The sequence below is a fragment of the Drosophila ananassae genome, chromosome 3L, assembly GCF_017639315.1.
Source record: "Drosophila ananassae strain 14024-0371.13 chromosome 3L, ASM1763931v2, whole genome shotgun sequence".
Lineage (NCBI taxonomy): Eukaryota > Metazoa > Arthropoda > Insecta > Diptera > Drosophilidae > Drosophila > Drosophila ananassae.
Window position 1 is genome coordinate 1,506,346 of NC_057929.1, and position 22,497 is coordinate 1,528,842.

At 41.8% G+C, this 22,497-nt stretch overlaps 3 protein-coding genes, 1 long non-coding RNA gene and 1 other non-coding gene across 10 annotated transcripts; 2 read left to right on the forward strand and 3 right to left on the reverse strand.

Moving 5' to 3' along the window:
• Positions 1-291: 291 nt before the first annotated feature.
• On the reverse strand, positions 292-1,116 carry LOC6495225 (serine protease 1). The gene has a single exon (XM_001958774.2). It carries the CDS (start codon positions 1,105-1,107, stop codon positions 292-294), a length of 816 nt encoding a protein of 271 aa, XP_001958810.1. The 5' UTR covers positions 1,108-1,116.
• Positions 1,117-5,030: 3,914 nt separating this feature from the next.
• Positions 5,031-5,546, forward strand: LOC26515431. The gene is made up of 2 exons (XR_001408684.3): positions 5,031-5,202; positions 5,268-5,546. It is a non-coding gene; the product is annotated as an uncharacterized LOC26515431 (long non-coding RNA).
• A 2,234-nt stretch (positions 5,547-7,780) lies between these two features.
• On the reverse strand, positions 7,781-7,863 carry Trnal-cag. Its single transcript has one exon. It is a non-coding gene; the product is annotated as a tRNA-Leu (tRNA).
• Positions 7,864-9,339: 1,476 nt separating this feature from the next.
• Positions 9,340-22,479, reverse strand: LOC6495224 (long-chain-fatty-acid--CoA ligase 3). Of its 6 annotated transcripts, none has more exons than XM_014907710.3 (12): positions 22,378-22,479; positions 21,454-21,470; positions 15,670-15,842; positions 14,261-14,396; positions 13,288-13,350; positions 12,445-12,883; positions 12,176-12,382; positions 10,853-11,327; positions 10,620-10,792; positions 10,293-10,556; positions 9,961-10,236; positions 9,340-9,896 (listed from the first exon to the last, which is right to left on the reverse strand). In XM_014907710.3, the coding sequence occupies exons 3-12, from the start codon at positions 15,690-15,692 to the stop codon at positions 9,742-9,744; spliced, it is 2,211 nt and encodes a 736-aa protein (XP_014763196.1). In that variant the 5' UTR covers positions 15,693-15,842; positions 21,454-21,470; positions 22,378-22,479; the 3' UTR covers positions 9,340-9,741. The 6 variants fall into 6 exon arrangements, with proteins under 6 accessions (XP_014763196.1, XP_014763193.1, XP_014763195.1 ...); XM_014907707.3 differs by lacking the exon at positions 22,378-22,479 and adding an exon at positions 21,938-22,274; XM_014907709.3 differs by lacking the exons at positions 15,670-15,842; positions 22,378-22,479 and adding an exon at positions 21,938-22,273.
• Positions 11,392-12,174, forward strand: LOC6495421. The gene is made up of 2 exons (XM_001958776.4): positions 11,392-11,838; positions 11,895-12,174. The coding sequence occupies exons 1-2, from the start codon at positions 11,513-11,515 to the stop codon at positions 12,112-12,114; spliced, it is 546 nt and encodes a 181-aa protein (XP_001958812.1). The 5' UTR covers positions 11,392-11,512; the 3' UTR covers positions 12,115-12,174.
• Positions 22,480-22,497: the final 18 nt, after the last annotated feature.

Below are 22,497 nucleotides of genomic sequence, written 5' to 3' on the forward strand. Positions count from 1 at the left end.
ATTGATTTTTTTTTAGCATAGTTTAGCGGAGCCACAATTGCATCCTGTAACAAAAAATAACAAAAGGATCCTAAAAGATGGCCAAAGATTTGCCAACAAAAGCCTGGAGAGGGTATAAGGCTAAGTTGATTAAAACTAGGTGGCTAATATGCCTGAAAGTTGACTTTAAAATAGTTATAGAAATAATAAAAATATAACATTATATAGAATAATTTTTTTTTCTAGAGCCTATGGTTTAAAGTCACACAGTTTAATTTTTTAACATGCTGCTTTTTATTTGTTTGAAAATCCTTAGTAGGAAATTCCAGTGTGGTCGCGAATCCAATCCAGGTATCCAGTGACTCGAGTGAAGCCAGCTGGCTTGCTGGCAGTACAGCCCTCCCAGCCGACGAAGGAAGTAATGCCGATGATGCGGTTGCCATCATGGCTAACCAGGGGACCACCAGAGTCACCATTGCAGGAGGATCGGCCGCCGTCGGTGTCGATGCAGATGGTGTTGTCAGTGATGTAGTAGCCGCCAAAGTAGTTGCGACAATCGTTGTTGTCCATGACCTGGACATCCACACAGTTGAGGTAGTTGGACATGCCACTGTCGTTATCAGTGCGGCCCCATCCGGAGGCAACGGCCCACCAGCCGGCGTAGCTGTTGTAGCGGTCGTTGTAGCTGGGCAGCTCCACCCTGTCCACCAAGGACCAGAAGTCCACATGGGGGGTGCGGATCAGGGCGATATCGTTGTTCAGGTAGTCGTTCCAGTCGGGATGGACGATCATGTCGCTGCGGCTCACCCAGTGGGTGAACTGGGCCTCGTGGCGGAAGCTGGCTCCGTAGTAGATCAGGACATGGTTGGCGGTGTTGACGCAGTGGCCGGCGGTCAGGACCCAGGTGTTGCCAATAATCGATCCACTGCACCAGTGGCCGCCGTCGTTGAAGCTCAGGCCCACGATGTAGGGCACCTTTCCTTCGTAAGCCGGATATCCGTTGGTGATACGTCCCTCTACCTTGCCGGGGCGGGTCATGTCCTTAACGGGCACCACCTTGTTCAGCTCGGATGGGAGGACATTGGCAGCTGCCACTGCCACAAGGGCCAAGAACACAATCAACTTCATGTTAGTCAGTTTACTTCTATCGATCGATCCCCCTGGCTAGTGGCTTTTATGAAGCCTTCTTATCATCCTCCAGCGGAAGTCTTTTCATACTTTATTAAAACTCATAAATCCTGTCATTTATAAGCACTTAAAGTGATCTTATTGAATTTTAAAGAGGTGGGACAAGTATGATAAGGTATGTATATGGAGATTTCCATGTGGAGACACATGCTGGAGAGGCGCCGTAAACAATTCGGATTGTTTAGATTACTAATTAAAATGCACTCGCAAAAATCTTACTCAAATTAGTTTGCGTGCCGGATAAGCTTGCTTTAAGATAACAAATATATTCCATGAACCGTCCCTCTGATTAAAAGCAAAGGACATCCTAGTGGGTAGTTTATTTGTGCACTTTGGGATCAATTTTCGCTTCAATGCTTTTCATTTCTCAAGTCTCAGACCGAAACCAATCATATATTTGCCAAATTGATAATCATTTAATTATAACAAAGCATAATGCAAAATGCAACTGCCAAGAGCAAATGTATCTCCGGTGCTGGTCCGGTTGCCATGTTTGAAGGATTGTGTTGCCAATCTATGTGTGTGTATGTGTGTGCTTGCAATTATAATGGCCCTGGCCGCAATTGTGGTGCATACTTTGAGGCACAATTTCTTGGCAGCTGTCCGCCCGTCCCCTTTTCAACCCTTTTGCCCTTACTCGCTCCCTGCTAAGCATGCCATCAAATTACAAATGATGTAGTGCCTGGGGGAAAATGGAACGGACAAACGGACAGGCGGACAGGCGGACAGAGAGACAGAAGGACGTACTGGCAGGCGGACGTATGGGCCGAAGGACCGCTGCAGCTTTGTGGCCAGTGAACGGAAATAGAAACAGCTGCAAATGGCAGTTAGCTCAGTGCCCTGCATCCCCAGCATCACAAATGTATATGTATGTATATATGATACCCTATATGTATTCGAATGCATATGCGTTTGTTTAAATGTGGGAGAAAAAAGCATTCCACTAATGCCCCACCAACAGCAGCATGAACAATTGACACTGGCTAATTGCAGTGGAAAGTACACTAAATGCGGCCATAACCATGTAATGCTAATACCCTTTATAAGAAGGGTGTATAAGGACATCACTAGAGTTTGCCTTTCAGGTCCTGCCACTCAAATAAACACTTTGAAAGAGGAAATAAAAAATAAAGACCCTAAAACACAAAGAAGTTTATCTGCAATCTCAAACTTTATTGATTAATTTATTGATTTTTTATAGTGAGTACCCTCTTATTCGTTATGGTAGCAAACTAAATCATTCGGTTTCTTGTTGTCGCGCTAATTAACAGGCCGAGAATAAATTACGAGCATGCACATTTGCAAAAATCCGATCCAAACGAACACTGTATGGCCAGAGGGACTGAGAGTTTCAAGCGCTGCAAGGGAGGAGTGTGTGTCCCGTTTTGAAACAATTAAATGCATGCCCAGGACGGCCCATTGGGGCGGCCCACAGTGCGTATGCGTAATAATACAAGGCAGTGCATGGAAAATTAGTAATGAGACCACCGCCGACCACCTCCCCCCACCGACCAGCATCCATCCCGTCACACTTCACATTCGGATTTCACATTCGGCAATTCCATACGACATGTTGTCAACGTTTTAGACAATTTGTTATGCAAATTGCTTATTAACTTTATGACCAGCACGCCAGCTCCACTTGGCCATCCGAAACATTTTGAATTGTCAATTAGTTTCGGCCCGGTTGTGGCCCTCGAGTTATGACCAACCATTACCATTTTCCTCGGAGAGACAGAGACTCTAAATAAAATTTCTGGCATTATTTAAACATTGACCTGCTCCCCCGTTTTATATTATTTTATGACCATCCTCCTGCCCATCGATTGCCATTAAACGAACATAAAATGGTCCATGGTTTCGATTTTAATTTATGTTCTTGCAGCAGGAGCAGGTCCGGTCCGGCTTGCTACTCCTGTGTCCTTTACCTGCTAATGACATTAGCCCGCCATCGACAGTGGCCTTTAACTAAATTGAAAAATTTCATTTTGTTCCAGCTAAACGGCGGTGCCAGGGTAATTTATGGCCCTGGGTGGGAACTAGCCAAATAACTATCTCATTTCTCCTCGCTTTTCTAACTCCCAGTATGATTGGTGGGAGTTTCATTTTAATTATGTTTTCTATTGTCCACGGAAAATGACATTTTCCCAAAAATATATTTTATTATATTTTTGTTTATTATACAAAGGATTCAAACTCACTAACTTATTATCCATATTAATTTTTATATACATTTTAATATACACTTAAAAAGACGCTTTTATGGTTGCTGAAATTGGGCAGCTGTTTGAATTGTCCTGGCATTAGCGCACATAAGTATGCAACAGCTTTCGCAACAAAGTAGCGCGAGTCCTAAAATTGGGGCCACAACGCTTCTTACGAGCTCTGCATCTCACTTGGCATCTTCAGCTTATTGGTGTGGTGATGGTGCATTTGGCAACATTTGAAGGTCCTGCTGCTCCGCCACTTCCCGTTGTTGTGGCTGCTGTTGTTGTGTGTCCTGGATCCTGGATCCTGGATCCTGGCCTGGGTCCTGCGCTGTTGAGCTCCTTTAGCGCATTCGTGTCTCGGACATGAATTACGTTTACCGACAATTAATTTCAAGTGAAAATGTGCTAAAACTTTTAATTGGGCAGCCAAGTGGTTGGCAGAGTGAGAAGGTCATGCCAAACAGCAGTATGGAAGGAGCGAGAGAGTCAGAGCCAAAGGACGAAGCGAAGGGGAGTTGTAAGCAAAGTGAACGTGGCAGCCATAAAAATGTCGACAACATGCCTGGAAAATGTTTCATTCGACCAATTTTGCCGCAGGTGCTTCTCAGAGAGAAGAATCCTAAGTTTAAAGGATATTATACATTTTTCTTCTAGGTGCACCAAGGAATGCCAATTATCAAGGATAGTTTTAGTAGAAAATTCATGATACAACAGTGCGTATGAGTGATGGCTTTCTCATATATTAAAATTCTAACTAGTATGATTAATTTATTGTAATATCTTCTTTATAATTAAATCGTTGTCTATCCCAACAACATAAATGATTGACAGACACCTGTGCCTGCGTCAGCAAAGGACATAACATTCATTATGGAGGCATATGTTCGTTTAAAATGACAGTTGAATCAATTCAGTTGAATGATTTGCGATGGAACGCGCCTCACACATGCACATGCAACGCCAAAGCGAGGCAAGTGGAGTGAAAATTAGGTCAGGGTCGCATTTGGCAATGGGTGGTAGTGCCTGCCATGACTACTCGACCATTAAGTAGCCCAACAACTGGCCCGACCAAAATGTCCTAATGTACACAAACACAATCAGGACTACAAAAATCAGCTCACGTACAAGTTTTGGGCTTGTTTGTTCGCTTACACATGTGTGCCAGGACTGCATAGCCTCAAATGTGTTTCCTTACAAATGGCAATGAAAAAAAAAACAAAAATGGCATCAAAAAGGAAAAAAACAACAGAGGCAAAAGCAAGACAGGTAAAAATGCACAAACTCTTTCAACAATAACAATTCAATCAAATGCTCTCGTCTTTGCAAGTCTTGAAATAGGAACCATCACCGGGGGCCAGGATGATAAGGATTCAAAGGAGCAGAGGAGTGGAACAGTAACCAGAGAGCATCCAAACATGTTTTGATTAAAATTAGTATTTTTTTTTTATCCAAACAGAGCTTTTCTCTCGGGCTCTCTCCTTTACTCTCCTTGCGCTTGCGTAAAGAATGTCCCAAGTTTACCGTTAAGTTATCTGCAGGAGAGTGAAAGGAGAAAAAGAGAGCAGATAACCTAAAAGAGGTTAGACTCTCCCCTTCGATGAATTTGAACTTTAATCCGTAGTTTTATTTAATTATTTTATAAAAGAGAGATTAAAAACTTGACTAGAAGCTCTAGTAACCTCAGATTTCAAACTCAAACACTATTATAATATCCAAATATTATAGATTCTATATTATAGACATACATATTAGGAAGCATCTTCTTTAATATCGAATATAACGAAAAACAAACGCAAACTCTTTGAATTTTTTATTCATTTTTAAGGTAAGTTTTTAAGGACATTATAAAATTACAATTTTATTCAGCCAAGAACTTCCTAATTTTCTAAGAGCACAATTTTTAAAATGAATCGCCAAAGAAAATCGAAAGGCTTGCAGCGTAAGAGTGATGTCACCGTGAGGCTCGTGATTATCAGCCATGATCGCCTCTATCCGGGCATTATCCTGGGGGCGGAGAGCCGCCTCCATGCCCTGACTTCCATGCATCCGTTGCGCTTCCTGGATTTCTGACGCAGCCAAGGCCATATTCATTGATTTCTGTTTTATATCTGTGTCCAAATTGTCATGCTCTATATAGTGGAATATTATTATATTGCTGGAGAAGGTGGAGAGAGTTGTTTCAGTGCCCCCCATTTCGAGGCTTGGCAACATTTTGTTGCCGTTCACTGTCGGTGATTCTTATCAAATGGCTGTTGTTGCTGAATGAGACAGAAGTGTCGCCCGCCTTCGGGCCAAATCCCCGCAAGCCCCATTGACGCGGAGCGTGTGCATTTTCACAGCCATTTGAACTTGGCAACATTCGCAAAATGTGCAACATGGCGTAAAGAATTCTTGTTAAGCGCAGCAGTTAGCTTTTCGAGGATGCAACCGGGCCAGACCCGACCAGGCCAGAAAACTTTTCTTTCCATCCAGGCAGGCAGGCAGGCAGGCAGGCAGGCGGCAGGCAGTCAGCTTCATGTGTAAATAATTGTTGTGTGTAAACCTGAAACCAATTGGCTTACACAATAAAAATCAAGCTTACACGAAATAAAGAGTTTGTTTAGAGTTGAGAGTTGAATGGGATGAAAAGCTTGAATTAAAGCACTTTAATTTCATTTAATTTCAACAAACATATCTAAGCCAATTAAACTAATTGACATTTTAAATAAAGGCTTTCTTAATTCTGAACTTTCCAATTAAATTTATTTAATTGAAATGCCAAAAACAATCAGCCTTAAAGTGGAGGAGAATATTTATTTAAAAAAAAAAAGGAAAGTGCACAGGGCGGATGGGTAGACTTTCACTTCGAAGGACACAGAGCGGCAGGACACGCACAGCGAGATGGACGGGTTGTCAATCTCAGTCCATCCATCGTTCGCTGCTCGCTGGAGCGCAAAACGGAAATCAGACGCCATATCAGGCGGACATGTTCGACAAGGACGAGCGGAAATGGAATGACTAACAAAAACAGCAAGGATTACAAAATTGACTACCTCCTATGTAAATACAAAAACAAATACAGACAAAGACATAGTCCTGCATAGTCACAAGAGACATTAAAAGCATCCTCTCGTAATTGATATGTAACCCAAGTCTGTTGAGAAAACAATAAAATCGATTTGAAGTTTGCAGTAAAAATGCAAATGTTTGCCAGAAAAGGGGGCATCACAGGTCTCCCAAATGCAAATTCCCATTTGACAAAGACTATTTTTAGTCAAAATGCATCAAAACACAGAAAAGCAAAAGAGTCACGCAGTATACTGACACGCAAATGATGCAGTTCCACTTGTGGATACAGATACAGATACAGATACGGTTACACTTTCGGATACAGATCTGCATCAAGTGCGTTCCGCTTGCAGTTTCCAATGTGAGCTTATCTCTCCCTCTGGTTGCAAATGCATTTCGAATAAGCCTGTGACACAGATTCTGCCACAACAAGGAACAAAAACAATTTGATTTGGCTTTAATGGCTTTTTGTATCATTCGATTGAAATTATTTATAGCAGATGACTCAGAATAGAGTTATTTTTCTCTGTGCTGAGCACTCTCTCCTAATAAAGTCTTTATGTCATCAGGAATCCTTTAAGCGTGACTTATGAGTCCTTAGTTGTGCGGTTGAAAGTGTACTCCATTGTTCCCCTTTCGCCTGACATGCTCTATTAATTTTTTTAGTCTCTAACCATTGAGTCTGTCTGCCCTTTTCTGCTAAAGTGACTTTTTTGTGAAGGACTTTTCGGTTGGATTTCTGGCGACCTGCAAAAAGTGCAACAAGTTTGCAAATACTTTATTTTTTTGGCTAATATTTCTATGCCCAGAAAAGTAGCAACCTTGTTATAGTAGTACTTTTATTTTATGATTTATTTCCAACATTAGTATGTGTCGTGGGCAGCTGGAGCCATTGCAACGGCCATTTTGGTATGTGAGGTCCTGCCCTGGACGCCCAAAGTTAGGCAACACTTCCCACTAAGATGAGGTGAACTGCTATTGCTCTCAAGTGAATCCCAGTGTATCCCAGTGAAGTCACATTAACCATTCTGTTTTCTTAATTACATAAAAATGCACAAAGTCGAAGCAAAGCAAACAAGTGCAGACGCACAGGCAAATAAACGGTGTACTGACAGTACAGTAAACACTGCTGAAAGTGGAATGCAGGAAGGCGTGCTAATTGTGTCATTTACACGGACAAACAAGTGCCGGGCGTACAAGTCAGAAACCCAGACCAATTATTGAGGTTGAGCGCACCTGCGGAGTTCTTTGCTCAGTGAAATTAATGGCCAGCAAGAGGAAGTGTCGAGGGAATGCAACTTTATGTAAATGAGATCAAGGTAAACAAATAAAAAATAAATTAAAACAAAAGATCTTGTCAGAAGTGGGATTCGAACCCACGCCTACAGAGTAGACTGCGACCTGAACGCAGCGCCTTAGACCACTCGGCCATCCTGACTGTTGTGTGAGGGTCTGCCAGGAAGTCTTCTTTTAAAATTCTAACATAATTATTTTAAGCTTTGAAAAATATATTCATTGAGCTAATTTGATTATATAACTAACCTTAAATAAAAATAGAAATATAAAAGAAGAGATTTAGAAACCAGAATAATTTTCAAAAAGCTTTCCATACTGACCGACCGATCTAGCCGGAAGCTTTAGAACCATAGCTTTCATAGTGACCACTCCCAAAATCGATAAGATCTCCCGATATCATATACTCGATTACATGTATATCGAAAATTTAAATGACAAAAACCCCAAAAGACAAAGAAACAAATGATTTAAAACTAGAAAATAGTTTCATTTATTGTTTTATCCAGTATTTTATACGATCAAAAATATAATAATGCAGTTACCTATTTTTAATAATTGTCTTAATATTTATTTGTTTGTAACTTATTCCATTATTACAATAATCTACTTGATGATCCGCGTGATAGTTGAAGTTCGAAGTTACATATATCCTTCGACCATACAGATTTTTACAGAAAATGAAAACATTTCTCATCAATTGAATTTTATTTTTGAAGAAACGCAACGTTTCCCATTCAAAAAATTGCTAAAAGTTCCCTAAATATACACAGTTTAACTAAAAATATGACTAAAAATGTATTCAAAGACTTTTTGCACATCTAAAACAAAATGTTTTAGTTTGAATTATTTTTAAATTAGGCATTTTTGTTGGCCTTTGCTTAGCGGTAACCTTATATTCCATTTTAGTTCATCAAGTCTTTCAATGTTGCTTTCTAATTTTGACTTTTCTCCGTTTTGTGTTCGACATAATTTAATAAAATTCATTTGATTTAGCTTTTGGTTTAACTAAATTGAGCTAAAATATATATTTTACATTTGCCATTTGTAACCTTTCTGCCTTTGTGTGTTTAAAAATAATTTTTGGATGGTTCCATTTTGTAGTATTTAATGCCAAGAATAAGCATTCTCCAAGGAAATATTTACTTTTCAGCTGTTGTGTGTGTGTGTGTTTTTTTTTAATTCATAATCAAGTCGCTCCTATTGTGTTTGCTACAATTCATTACTTCAGGGGGGCGCATTCCATACATTTAAACTTAGAATAGAGGAGTACACTAATTATTAAATTTATTATACACGTATGTATATGCAAGTATATAGATGTACGGGTGTATATTGTATGTACATAATTAATAGGCAACCACTTAAGCTTACTATAAAAATAAGTATTGTTTACTTATAATTCATTTTGCCACAAAAAATGTACTAAAAACCGAAAACTGTACATTATACAATATTTCATCATTCATTCTCATCATTGCCATTCAGTTAGTATTATTATTATTATTATTATCTTTATCATTATCATTGTCATTCTGTTCTACAGCATTTTAGGGCCCATAAACAGCGCACTTTAGTTCCAAACCAAACCCAGCCTAGAGCTATCATCTACCAACGAAACTTCAACAAACTTCATTTATTAGGATAAAAACAAATAATTTAAAAAGAATCTAGCAAACAATAGGGAACAGAACCAATTTGTAAATGAGAACTTTTTGTTTTTTATACCACACGCATAACGTCTAACATATGTTGGCGTTAATCCTTGTGTTGTGCCTGGCTTTCAGATCTATATGGACTTAAGCTAGTTTGGTTTTGGATTTGGTACGCATGCTTGTGTCTTATGGGGGTGCTACTATATCGCCACTACTAAATCGCACTAGCTTCATTGCTGCCGCTGCCGCTGCTGCTGCCACTTCTGCTGCTGTTGCAGTTGCCGCTGCTGCTGCTGCTCCACTAACGTAGTTGTCTCCGTGTTGTTGTCGTATCTGCTTTTGCTCTTTCTAGTTTAGTATGCTGACTTTCATGAGGCGTACATGCGGTTAATATCATGCTGATATCTATCCTGGATATCCTTGCGCTTCAGCTTGAAGGCGGCCGTCACCAGACCCATATCTGGCGACCAAACGTCCTTGCACAGCGTAATGGCGGACGGCACTTCAAACTTTTGCAATTTGCCTAGAAAATTCCAATTCATAAGATTAGGATTTCAGTAAAATATAAAGTTCTTTTAAGGACTCACATTTCCGCGCATGATCAGCGATTTCCTTGAGCACGGCTTGTTCCATTACGGGCGAGGAGCACAGTTCTTCGAAGGTCTTGTTAAGCAGTCCGTGCTTCTCGGCCAGCTCCTCCAGATGCTTTTGGTTTGGCACGACCAGCGCGACCGTGAACTGCTTGGTGGGATCACCATAAACGCAAATGTTCTCAACAATAGCACAAGTTTTCAGTTCCGATTCAACCTTTCCAAGAGAGACGTATTCGCCGGCCTGCAGCTTAACCAGATCCTTCTTACGATCTAAGGATGAGAATTAGTTAGTCTTCTTTGTACAAAAAATAGTTGATAATTCTTACCAATAATCTTAAGTACGCCATCGGCTTGGATTTCTCCAATGTCTCCAGTTTTGAACCACCGTCTGCCATCCTCCTCGAAGAAGTCCTCGTTGGTCTTGCCGGGCAGCTTGTAGTATCCTTGGGAGACGCATTCGCCGCCAATGAGAACCTCGCCCTGGGGATAGGGCTTGTTGGTGATGCGGTAGTTGCCCTCCTCCCAGTTCACCAAACGAATGTCGCAGACGGTCAGTGGTCCTCCAGTGCGTCCATAGGACATATCGCGATCTGGATTACAAAAAGGCATTACAACTTTTCACTCGAAGAAAGAGATGAGTCGATTTAACTTACAATCCATTACAGTGGCTCCTGAGGTGGTTTCCGTTAGGCCATAGCCCTGAATCAGATCCAGGCACAGGCAGGTCTTAATTTGCTCGTGAGTGTCAGCCGACAGAGGAGCTCCTCCCGACATGATAATGCGGACTTTGCCGCCCATCAGCTTGGCCACCTTCTTGAACACCAACCTGTAGTGGAAAGAAAGCAATTAGTTCTCAAATCTCAGTTCGAAGGGCATAACTTCTTACATGTCAATCAGAGGCGTCGTGTAGCCGCGCTGCACCCACTTGACTTTGTACTGGTAGAGGAATTTAAAGAGCAGCTTGCGGAAGGCAGAGCCAGAGTTAACCTTGTCGTTGATGCCCTTGGAAATGCGATCGAGTATCAACGGCACCGAGGTCATGCATGTGGGCTTCAGAACAGTGGCATCGCCCTTGCATCCGCGCCGAATCTTACTGCTGGTATCGATCAGGGTCAGTGGTGTCGAGTATCCAATTGGCACGCCGGTCATCAGGCACACACTCTCCGCCACCAGTTCAAAAACGTGGGCCAGGGGCAGGAATCCGATCAGGACGTCATCCGGATAGATGGGCACCATGTCGACGAAACCCTTCATCGTGGCAATGCAGTTCTTGTGGGACAGCAGGACTCCCTTAGGCGTTCCTGTCGAGCCGGACGTGTACATGATGATGGCGATGTCATCTCCCCTGGGTGGCACGTTCTCTGCAAGAATATAGATTCGATTAGATTAGTTAGGCATTCGACGAGCTAAGAATGCTGCCTCTAATGTGTCACATATCCCCAAGCTTCTAACAATCCCCAGACGTTTCCGGTTTCCCAAATACAATACTTTCAAAATTATCGGCTGGAGGTTATAGTTTCGATTTGGCCTCGACTCATAATCCAGAATGTCAGAAGTGTACGAGGAATTCATCACCCTGACGCCCCTCAACTGTCTCCAGAAGGTCAATGCGCTGCTCGGCTCCGATCCACCCAAAACCCGAGGATGCGGTCTGTTTCTGACCCTGTTCGGGGTGTACTGCGGTGTGCTCATGTACCGGACATATCGAAACTATTGCCGTACTCGGGATGCCAAAGAGAACAAGGTGCCCTTTCAGGCGAAGATCGAGGCTATCAACAGCGTGCCAACTCCCAGTCTGGTGAGCGAGCACGCTTCCTCGCAGACGCCTATCCACATGCAACCCGTTGGCGGCAGCTCCAGAACCGATATAAGGTAGGGTTCTCCTGGAAAACCTCTTTCACTTCCTCATGTAATATGTATTCTCTTAGATGGCGATATGGTGATCCGCAAAAGGCCTCCACCGCATTCAGAGCTAGCTCAGCAGATGATGAGGATGTCCCACAAAGACGACATGTAACGGAGAAGGATGCCCCTACGCCCAGCACGGTCTCCATAGCCACGTCCACAACGACCTCAAGACCGACAACGGCCCCTCACGGTAGCCGCATCGATGGCGACTCCACCAACTCCACTCCCTTTAGAACATGACCCTGTTCTGGCATTTGGATTCTGCGATTGGCCAAATACATATGATCCTTATGAAACCTACCGAACTTGCTCTCCTGTCCCGTCTTGACCACCTGGTTGAAGGGCACTATCTTAACACCGCTCTTGAATCCCGTGGTCTCCGTCTTGCTCAGCTGATCCTCGATGTAGATAATGGTCTTCACCAGCGGGCACTTGTCCAAGAGGGTCTTGAACTTGGGCAACAGGTCGTGCGAGGTAATGACAGTGGTGACTTCCGTCTCAGTGATGCCTAATATATGAGAATTCAAAGATTAAGTTGGGAGGGCGCAAGAATGTGGCTTCAGTACTCACAGTGGGCAACTCCATCATCTCCCAGGGTGGCGTAGACAGTGACAATGGGCATGGCCTGCTTGAAGCATCCGTGGGCGGCAATTAGCCACTCGGCCCGGGTCTCGGCAAAGATGACAATGTTCTCGCGGGGTGCCTGGCCCAGTTCGCGCAATCCACGGCCAAAGTTGGCAGCCGCTCGCTCCGCCTCGGTGAAGGTCTTCCACTTGTAGTCACCCAGATTGTATTTCTTGAAGACACGTCCGTTGGGCTGCACTTCGTCCTCCTCGCTGAGGATCTGGCGAGTTCCCAGACACCTCTTCGACGTGTAGGTCTTGGCCACATAGATGAAGACCTTCTCCAGGGTGTCGATGTTCTCCTGCAGCATCTTCACGTGAACATCACGGGGCGGATCCGTAGTCCGGTAGGTCAGCTCATGGTCATCGTTCTTTACGATCTTGGCCTGCGGGGGGAAGACGTTTCAAAGGCGATTAGTTTCTGGGGTCAGGTCAGGGGTTTTGAACCGAATAACGAACCAGAGATTAGGGGAGGAGGGGCCACAGCGAGAAGACAACAATATATAATATATAGAGAGAGAGAGATAACAGACATGTGATTGGGGGGGCGGGTATTTAATGGGTGAGGGCCACAACTCAGGAGGATCATGTTCTGTTGACCGACACCACCTCTGAGAACGATATACCCAAATCCTTGGAACATATATATTGTGCTAGTGTGTGTGTGTATGTGTGTGTGTGTGTGTGGTATGGGGGTGCCCCAGTGTTTGTATGTGTTTGTGTACTGTACGTTCCATAACAGATATTATTTATTAAAAACTATTTAAAAACACATTTTCAAAAGTTCAACCTCAATGTCATCCGGCGCGTACTTGGACTCATCGACCAACATTTTCTGGTTAATGGGCTTGGCCTGTTGAGGAAGGAGGAGTTGAGATATGCGGTGAGAAGCGGGTTATATCATCCATTGGGTTATCATTCCCTTAAGCACTTCCTATTAGCGATTTCTTGCAATGGTTTTCTGATTATTTATTGATGCACGGAATGGATTTGTGTTTAAGGTTTTATTGTTTCAAGGTTTATGGTTATTCTAGCCCCACCAAGCTGCCCACGAATTTATGATGAAAAACACGGCTATATGGCCCGTACATGGCATAACCATAACCCATAAACCTTATCAGCCCCACGAAAGCGCTCCATTTAGATAATGAGGAGCCAGAGAGACACAAGAGTTCTTCGGGCAGCACTTCTCGAATCCTCAGCTAGTCCTCAAGTATGTCTGCATGGCTCTAGTCTGAAGAGGTTCGACTTTCTAGTTTCTTATCAGGACTATGGCTGCTTGACAACGTCCTAGAACTCTCTCCCAAAAAATAAGTAAAGAATATCACTCGATTGGAATTTTTTTTTTTTTTTTTTTTTGAATAAAAAGTGAATCTTTGATAAGAAGGTATAGTGGAAAATGTGGACTATACTATAGATTAGTCTAAAATGGGAGAGACCTGGGCACTTGGAGCAAGTTTCAAGGTGAAGAAGGCGGGACTAGAGCGAAAAAATATTAAATAAAAGTAATCAAACTGATAACGAGTGTGCACTTTTCGTTCAAATATATATATATATATATATATATATTAGAAATAGAAACTATAGCCAGCTATGGTGGGCAATTACTGGGTAGCTCTGTCTATGCACTTTGGAACCGCCAGTTCAAAGTCGAAAGTATCTCGAACGATTCCAGAGATAGTTTCTGGCGTCGCAATAGAAACTATATTCATATTTTTGATTCTAACTGCCTGGTTTTTGATTCCACTGGTCTGGACACTTACCTTCACACGGCGAGAGTCCTGTCGACGCTTCCATGGCTGTTGCAGGACCAAGTAGATCGGCAACGTAACAATGTCATATACGCAGGTGATCGCCTTGATCGCGTTAATTGAGAGCAGCACCCAGAAGCTGTCCATTCTGGAAGATGCAATAAAAAATGAAAATTAGTCGCCAATTGGTGATGCAAATTTTTTGGACTACTATATCCGATTTGGTTCAGTTCCCACACATATTACGTATACGCCCCATTGCAACCAACAAACCACCCACCCAACCAAAGTCGTTGTAGCAGCGTCGAAAACCAAAAACCAACTGATATCAGCACCTGCTGCTGCCACAGTTAGCAAGACTTGAAAAGCGGAAAGGGTTGCCTTCTCACTCTCCCGATTGTGGCGCTCAGAAAACGCTTTTCAGAAAACTGGCGATAACAGAAGAGTGTCGAAAGGGTTTCGTCGCTCGATCGCTCGTTCGTTCGGCTCTTTATCAGTTGGAGATTGCTGGTAAGCTCTATAAAGTCGATTTCGAAGTCCGAGTCATCGGCCCCATTGGTAATTGGCTATTTGTAATGGACTGGAACTCAAGTTTTGGGTCTGGTATTCGGTGTGGTCGTCTGGACCCTTGACTAACCTTCCCGTCTGGGCTGGTGCTGGTGCTGGTTTCTTATCAGCCTTCTGGCCAATTCTAGTAGTTGTCAAGAGTGCCCTATAGTGTGTTTGTCAAAAATCAAGGAATTGGGCCATAAGTCATTATAATCTTTACGATCTGGGAAAAAATTATACTTCCTAATTTACGATTCATGAATTATGACTCTGATTAAAAATTAAAAATGAAAGCCCGCTATCTAAAGCCAAAAATATCCAGTCTATTTGTGAAAATAGCCTGACTTTTTGACTTCCGGACCATCTGCTTATCGGTGGGATATAGCTTTCAAGATATCAATTCATTATCCAGTTTTTAAAATGTTTTTTTCCCGTTGCTGAATTAATTAAAATAATAGATTTTACTTGGAATTCTTTCTATTTCTTAGAAACTGTGTCGGAATTGGAGTAAGTCTAATGGTATTTCTATATTTCTTTATAATATATTGCAATATGTAGCTCATTCCTGCACTCTTGATAAAGCACAAAATGTATTCCGGCCTGATAAGCAAATCCCACGAAGCCTTGAACTTGGATTGCGCAATCGGGCATGACGTCAGTGAGTACCAGGGTGGTTATCGGTCTTACTTATGCTATTTTAAATGCTATTTCTAAGTCACTATATAATATACAATATATTTAAGAATATTATAGTCCCGAAGATCCCTTGTTTAGAGACCTATTTCCACCACCAATTCTCCCGCTACCGAATGGATAACACTTAGGGCAGAACAAAGAAGGTGAAACAGAGATATCTTATAGATACTACTTACTGCGCATCATCTTCGATGAACATGTTGGCGGTTTTTTTCTTTACTTTTGTCCGATCTTTAAATGGGTATTGGAGGCTTTATACCTTTCGGGTTGGATGAGATGCTCCGCTGACTGGATGGACGACAAGGACGAGAAACAATGTGTTCTGGGATGGTCTTAATATTGGTTTCACCTGCAACCGGAAATAGAACGAATATGTATGGGTTTTTGTGTCGTCACAATGGAAACATTTAGGAATATGAAACATTGAGGAGAGAAGCGTATAAATTATAACCAAAAACCAGAAACAAGACAAACATTTAGTTAAAAAAGTGTTTCCTTAAAATAGAAATTAAATAAATAGAGAACGAAAAAGATACATATTGTCAACAGAGAATACGAATAGCTATCTATAGGTAGTTCATCTTAAATTTTAGACTAAAATTAAAACAAGAGAGACATTGCATAATCGCTTTTGAAAACCCAGAATCTCTCCGCTCTCCATTTTCAACTCTCTCCACTATTGGCATAGGTCGGGGACATCGAATAGAACCACAAAAAAATTCCTTGGCATTTATTTACACAACTTTACAACAAGTATTTTGTTTATTTTATTGAAGGCTGGTCTCGAGTCCAAAGTCTAGACTCTAGTGCCCCGGAATATATCCGATATCGAATGGATCGTTCTGGCCTAAGAATCTGCCGTCACAGATAAACAATCGAGAGCGAAAATTCCGCCCAAAGTTCGTCCATTATGCAATCAATGGCACAGTAATGAGTTAAATGATAAGCAACTGATAGGGAACTTTGTTTTCAGTTGAGTTTTGGAGAGTGGAGTGCAATGAACTGGCCCCAAAATACAGATCTCCTTCATAAACTGCCAGAATACGTGTTTTGTTTGCAAAGAAAGCGAAGAAACAAGAGAGTAGCTGGGCACAGTGGGTTGAGATCTGCTTAACTTTGAAAGTAAAAAAGCTGAAGACTTACGGCCTTGAAAGGGCAAAGTAAGAAGCCCCTAGACCCAGACTTATGGCGTTTCAGAATCTCTCTAGAACTACAAAGTCTGCCTCGAAACAATAAGGAAATTACTGTGATTACTGTAATCCGTACTTTGTACGGATAGCGACACTCCCCAAATAGTACTCGTAGCACACACTGCTCCGAGAACTGATTCAATCAGATCCGATTCACGAAACTTGGGGGTTAGATAATGCTCAGAAAGCACACAGGGCGTATGCGTAATTTCCAACAAAGCGAGCCAGCTAGCACTTTAACCCCGAACAAAGGTCACAAAACACTCGAAACTTTGTTTTTATTTTTTATGGGAAGTCATTAATGAGTCATTAAAATGTAATTTCTAAAATAAACTCAAATATTATATTTTTATGCGCTTTAAATATTATATCTTATCGTGGAGGGGAAGACATACAAAGTAAATATATAAAAATAATAAAAAATATTGTTAAGTGGAGTTCTGATAGCCGTGGCTAGTAACTAGCGGGTTTTAGAGCCCCTTTCGTGTTTTTAATCACCAACTACTCTCAAGTACACTTTGAATCCCAGCCTATTGGAAACTCGTTTAATTGCTTTTTATTCCAATAGAACAATACTAACTACGTGGCCTTAATTACATCTGGTATTAGTAGTTGCTTCTAACTGTTATTTATTCAACAATAAAAACACACCTAAATTGCATAAAAAAGTGCAACTGACCAGCACGTTATGGTTGATTAACGAAAACGGCAACTGAAACTCGAAAACAAACCTCGAACTTGAAAATGAAATCCGGATTTTATTCAGTTTTCTGCTGACATCAGTGAGAATATCAGTGCATGCCCTGGGTTCAAGTCTCTCTTAACTTCTGATGTGGTCCGTCCAACATTAATTATTAAACTGACTTGTGTTTTGGAAAAAAAAAGCAAACAAAACATCGAACAAAGGCTAGTACGACGTCATCAGAATAGTATCCCCTTACGTGGACTTTTGTCTTTGTACTTTTATTTCGAAGTAAACACGTTCCACGAGCTACATTCTTCATTTGATTGTTGATGGAAAGATGGAAAGGAAAGATATCCAAAAGATGCATTTCTGTTTCAGTTCTCTCTCTCTCTCGCGATCAGCTGGTATTCTGTTTACTGTTTCCCCCCTACCAAGCTTTCGTAAATATTTGCAAATTGCAGCTTTCACGCCGTAGTACCGTTATACCTTGAACTTTGGTCAAGGGGAGTCGAGGAATTGTAACGGGAAATTGTTCATCAGCTGATCAGCAGCCTTGACATTGGGGGAGGGTGGCAAGAGTATTTAAGAGAGTGAGAAAAATTCATTGAATTACAGTAATTTTTCCATACACACGTTACGTGTGTACGTTAGCCCTCCCCCTCTCTCTCTCTGGCTAATGATGGGGTAACAAAATCATCGTATGACTGTGCCAAAGTCCAAAATAAAAATACTTTTTTTTTTTTGTTGTATTTTTTTGCACTCACTGTACTCACATAAAAACGAGAAAAAATTGCTCAAACGAGATTGAAATAAAGGCAGGCGGGCCAACCAACAGCATCAGAGATACACCGGGGCGTTGTGAATATTTCATTGAATAAAAAAACTAAAAAGAGCAACAAACATGCAAAACAAACAAACTTTCAAGTGTGGGTGAGAGATGATCGTGAGAGAGATTACAGAGAGAAAGAGGCATAAGCTACCTCCCACTCACTGGGGGAAAGAATAAAGATCTTGAAACACTCTCTCTTTTGCACTCGCTCACTTTGCAAGTCTGTTCAGGTCAGAGAGATGCAAATGAGTTGCCAGCCTGCCTGTGAGAAAGTAAGACAGCGGCCTAGCGCTAAAATAAATGACCTAGACAAGCGTGCGTCGCAGTGTACTTATCATTCAGTGTGACCATCCACCGCAAAGCACGTGTTGGAGTGAAATTTTCCAAAAAAAGAAAAACAATCTAAGAGTCAGTACGACTCTTGGCTTTGGCAATGAGATCGTGAGCCAGAAGCGAAGCTCAAAGCCCGGTTTAATCAAAGCGGTACTGCGCAAAAACCGGTTAGAAAATCTACCAAAGTCATGACTAAATAACAAACACAAATACTGCTGGCACGATCCAGGGGCTGCGTTTGGGGGGGATTCTGTTGGATGTTTGCTTGGGGCTTGCCCCTCTCTCTAGCAAGCCCCTGCCACAAGCTACATACTTAGTTGTTTTCTAAAAACCACATGTCTTCCCAAACATAGAACTGTTCTGAACCAGAAATAGAAACAGGAACCGAAACTTGAATTTTAAATATAGAATTTGCGAAGGAAATGTTTTTAAAAATATAAATAATCTTAAAAAAGTTATGATTCTTTATCTTATCTTTCAAGAAAATAAAAAAAAAATTTTAGAATTGTCACTGTGATTTGTATAAAAAATCCTCTAGATAAGCTCTTGAAAATCCCACCACTTCAGACACTTTTTTAGGAAATGATTGAACATTTTTTAGAACTTTAATTATGAAATAAAAAAATTCTATTTCGAAATCAGGGTGGAAAGAGAGGGCAGCTGTTGCATCAAAATATAAAAAAAAAATTAACGGTTAAGTTGGGTTGTTAAAGAGCTTTACTCTTTAGGGCAAGCTGCCAGATCGGGGGTTGGGCAACAGGAAGATTACAAGCCAGGGGGCGGAGGAGGCGACACTGGGCGAGGGGTCCCAGACATCGCGTGACTATTTTTGACACAGCGCCCGACTGGGAGGAGGGAAAGAGAAAGGGATGATAGGAGAATGGAAAAGAAAGGCAACTGCAACTTGAAATGCACTTAAAGAAATAGATAATTAAACCAATTAATTTACAAAAAAAAACTATTTTTAGCTACTTATATTTTATTTTTTTTTTTATAGAAATTTTTATCAAACAATGTATTTTTATAGAAACTATAAATAACCTCGTTTCTCTCAGTGTTAAAATGGATAAAAGTCACGAGGCGCAAGGCAAAAGGGACCGGCAGCCGAAGTGGGGTGGTGAGGCGGCTTGTGGCAAGTAGCTATGTAGCTAGCTGGCAGCAATGTGGCACGTTTTTCTTTCGTTATACCAGCTAAAAATCGTATGAGTTTCAGGGGAAATGGAAATGCTCTGAAGCTTAAAACAAAAGTACAAGGCGACTGCGGCGAAGAGAGGGCCGAGATGGTGAGTAATCGAGAGAGAGCTGGTACTGTACTTTACTCCAGGGCGAAGAGCAAAGTAAGAGAATCGAGTAAGGGGGGGGCGACGAAGTGCGCAAAGGTCAAAGAGCAAATTGTTTACATGGCCAGTGACGCGGCGGAAAATGGTGGGAGGCAGTGTTGTCTGGCCATGAATGAAAGCGGAGACCGGCAAACACAGACCACCCACGAGGAGGACTCTTCATTCCTGAACTTTAATTCTAAAAATAAACTAAAAAATAACAAATTGAGGTATAAAAAAAGGAAAATAACCAGAATTTCCACGATGTTTTTCTTTAAATTATTTAGAAACTGTTGTCACAAAAGTAAAAATTTGTAAATAACTGATTAGATTATGAAATGCTACTGAGTTTTTGAGAGATTTCAGGTTCTATATTTCATATTCTTTATAAGAGATTCTTTTTATAAGATATAGAACCACTTACCACTTGAACTTTTGAAACCGGAATCGAAAGTAAAGTATCTTAAACTAGAACTCACGTAAGCTGTCGGCCTTATCGCTGACTTTATCTTTTTGGACTGAACTTTTCTGGACTGAAATCGCATTCCGTGTCGAATGATATTCCGATTATAAAGTGCCACCTCCACTTCCACTTCCACCTCCATCCTCCCCCCATTTCCGGCCATTAGAACAAGCCGCGCCCCAGAAACAATAGTCTGTGTAGCACGGTAAGTGCAACGCGCCCACATTTCTACCTACCACCCACCCACCGCTCAGCTCAGCTGGTTGCGAGGAATCACAAACAGATGACACACGGCGGCACATACAGATGACCCCGAACTGGATACCTGCCCCCGCCATCTCCACGCCCCCCTTTGGCCATCAAATGATAAAAACTCGCATGATTTTCAGTTGGTATAACACCAGACGCGACAGAGACAGGGCGCGAGAGAGAGAGAGAGACAAAGCCCGGGGGCAAAGAGTAAATGGCGGGTGAGAGTCTGCGCAGAAAGCATTACAAGGAAATTACACGTGCAATGGCCAGGAGGGGAAATCTCTTAAGAGAACAAGAGAAGAGAGCAAAGAGAGTCAAGCAAGAACAAGGCAAGGACCAGGAAGGCCATTTGTTTATGTGCTTGGGGCTTTCGGTTAGAATTAGTGCCTAAAAAAATGCCTAGGAAAGAATGCCAATTAACAGTTTATAAAAAAAAAGGGAAGTAAACAATGAGTTTCAAATATAAACAATAATAAACAGTTGCTCTTGATCGGGTTTCTCTTAGCCAGGCTTGACTGTAACTTCCGAACAAATCAATAAACAAAAACCAAACAACAATATAGCTGACAAGTCTAAGTTGCCAGTGGCAACCAATTGCATAAGTTGCAGTTGCCGTTGCACTTGACTCCCCTCCCCAAACCCCGCACTCTTTGCGAATTGGGTCACTTCTGGAAGTAGAAGATTGTTGATTCTCGAGATGGATTTATGGCCCTGGCTAAGTAGGATATTTGAATTTCAGCCGCGTCATTGATAAGGTGGCGTGACATGTGGAAAACCAAATAAGGGGCAGCCGGCTGAATGCCAAGAGAGAGAGACAGTGATTAAGAGAGAGAGCGAAAGAGAGTTGCAGTCGCGTCAGCTGAGAAAGGTACACATTAATTGGACTCACCTTGTAGCGCTCAAGTTCTGTGGCAGAAACGTGGTTAGTTGGATAGTTGGGTGGTCCGGCGATGATGGCACATGGAATAAACATCAGAATAAGAACGAAAATCAGCTAAACGTTCAGCAACAACAGATCAGCAAATCACTGATTATATAAAATGACTTTTTTTTTTTCAAGAAACAACAACACACGCACTCGGAACACGTAATACCAGCATAGAATGTTGCGTTGGCGTCAACACGTTTTCTCTCCGAGACTATTTTTCTTTCTCAGTTTATATTTATATTTTTTAATAGTCTCTAGGTAAATGGGCCAGCGCTTTGGCCACTGCGCTTTAATTGATAAAAAAAACTTTCGCAAAACTTTCACAAAACTGCACAATTGCTCACAAGGCAGGCGTCGGTTGAGGGAGGGGGGGGAAGAGTTTGTCGGTGTCTGTTTTTTTTTTTTTTTTTATCACGCCACTCTAAAAACAATATATTTTACTTACACACTTGGTAGTGTTTTTTAATTGCGTTTTAGGGTTTTCCCCTCTTGTTTTGATTATTAATTTTGTTGTTATTTATGTTGGCGTCCTTAGTTTAGCGCCCGCATGAAACGATGCCTCGTGCGAATATATTCCTTTTTTGCGGCGCCGAGCGACAGCACTTTCCCGTCCGAGTCAATTTTGTCGATTAAACCAAATTCCTGTTTCTCTTCCCGGTTTTATACGTCGCGCCAACGATGGGGGGCCGTACTTATGGTGTTCTCTGTGCTTCCAAGTTTTAAGAGAACCAACCGACAAGCACGTCAACGATTTCTAACAGAAATTTCTCCGCCGCAGCTCGCTTTTGCCACGAGATTAATTTCCTTACGGGTCGGTTGGATGTTCTTTACGTGGATTTATGCTGCAACTGATTCGTCCAATGCATCTGCCGCTCACTTACTCACATGATGCCGCAATTAAGCTGTTTTGATCCGAGTTTTGCCTGCTATTTACGAATTTGTTGTTTTTTGCAATTAACATTCATTTAAATTTATCGGTAACATTTCTTATCGCATTTCGATTTC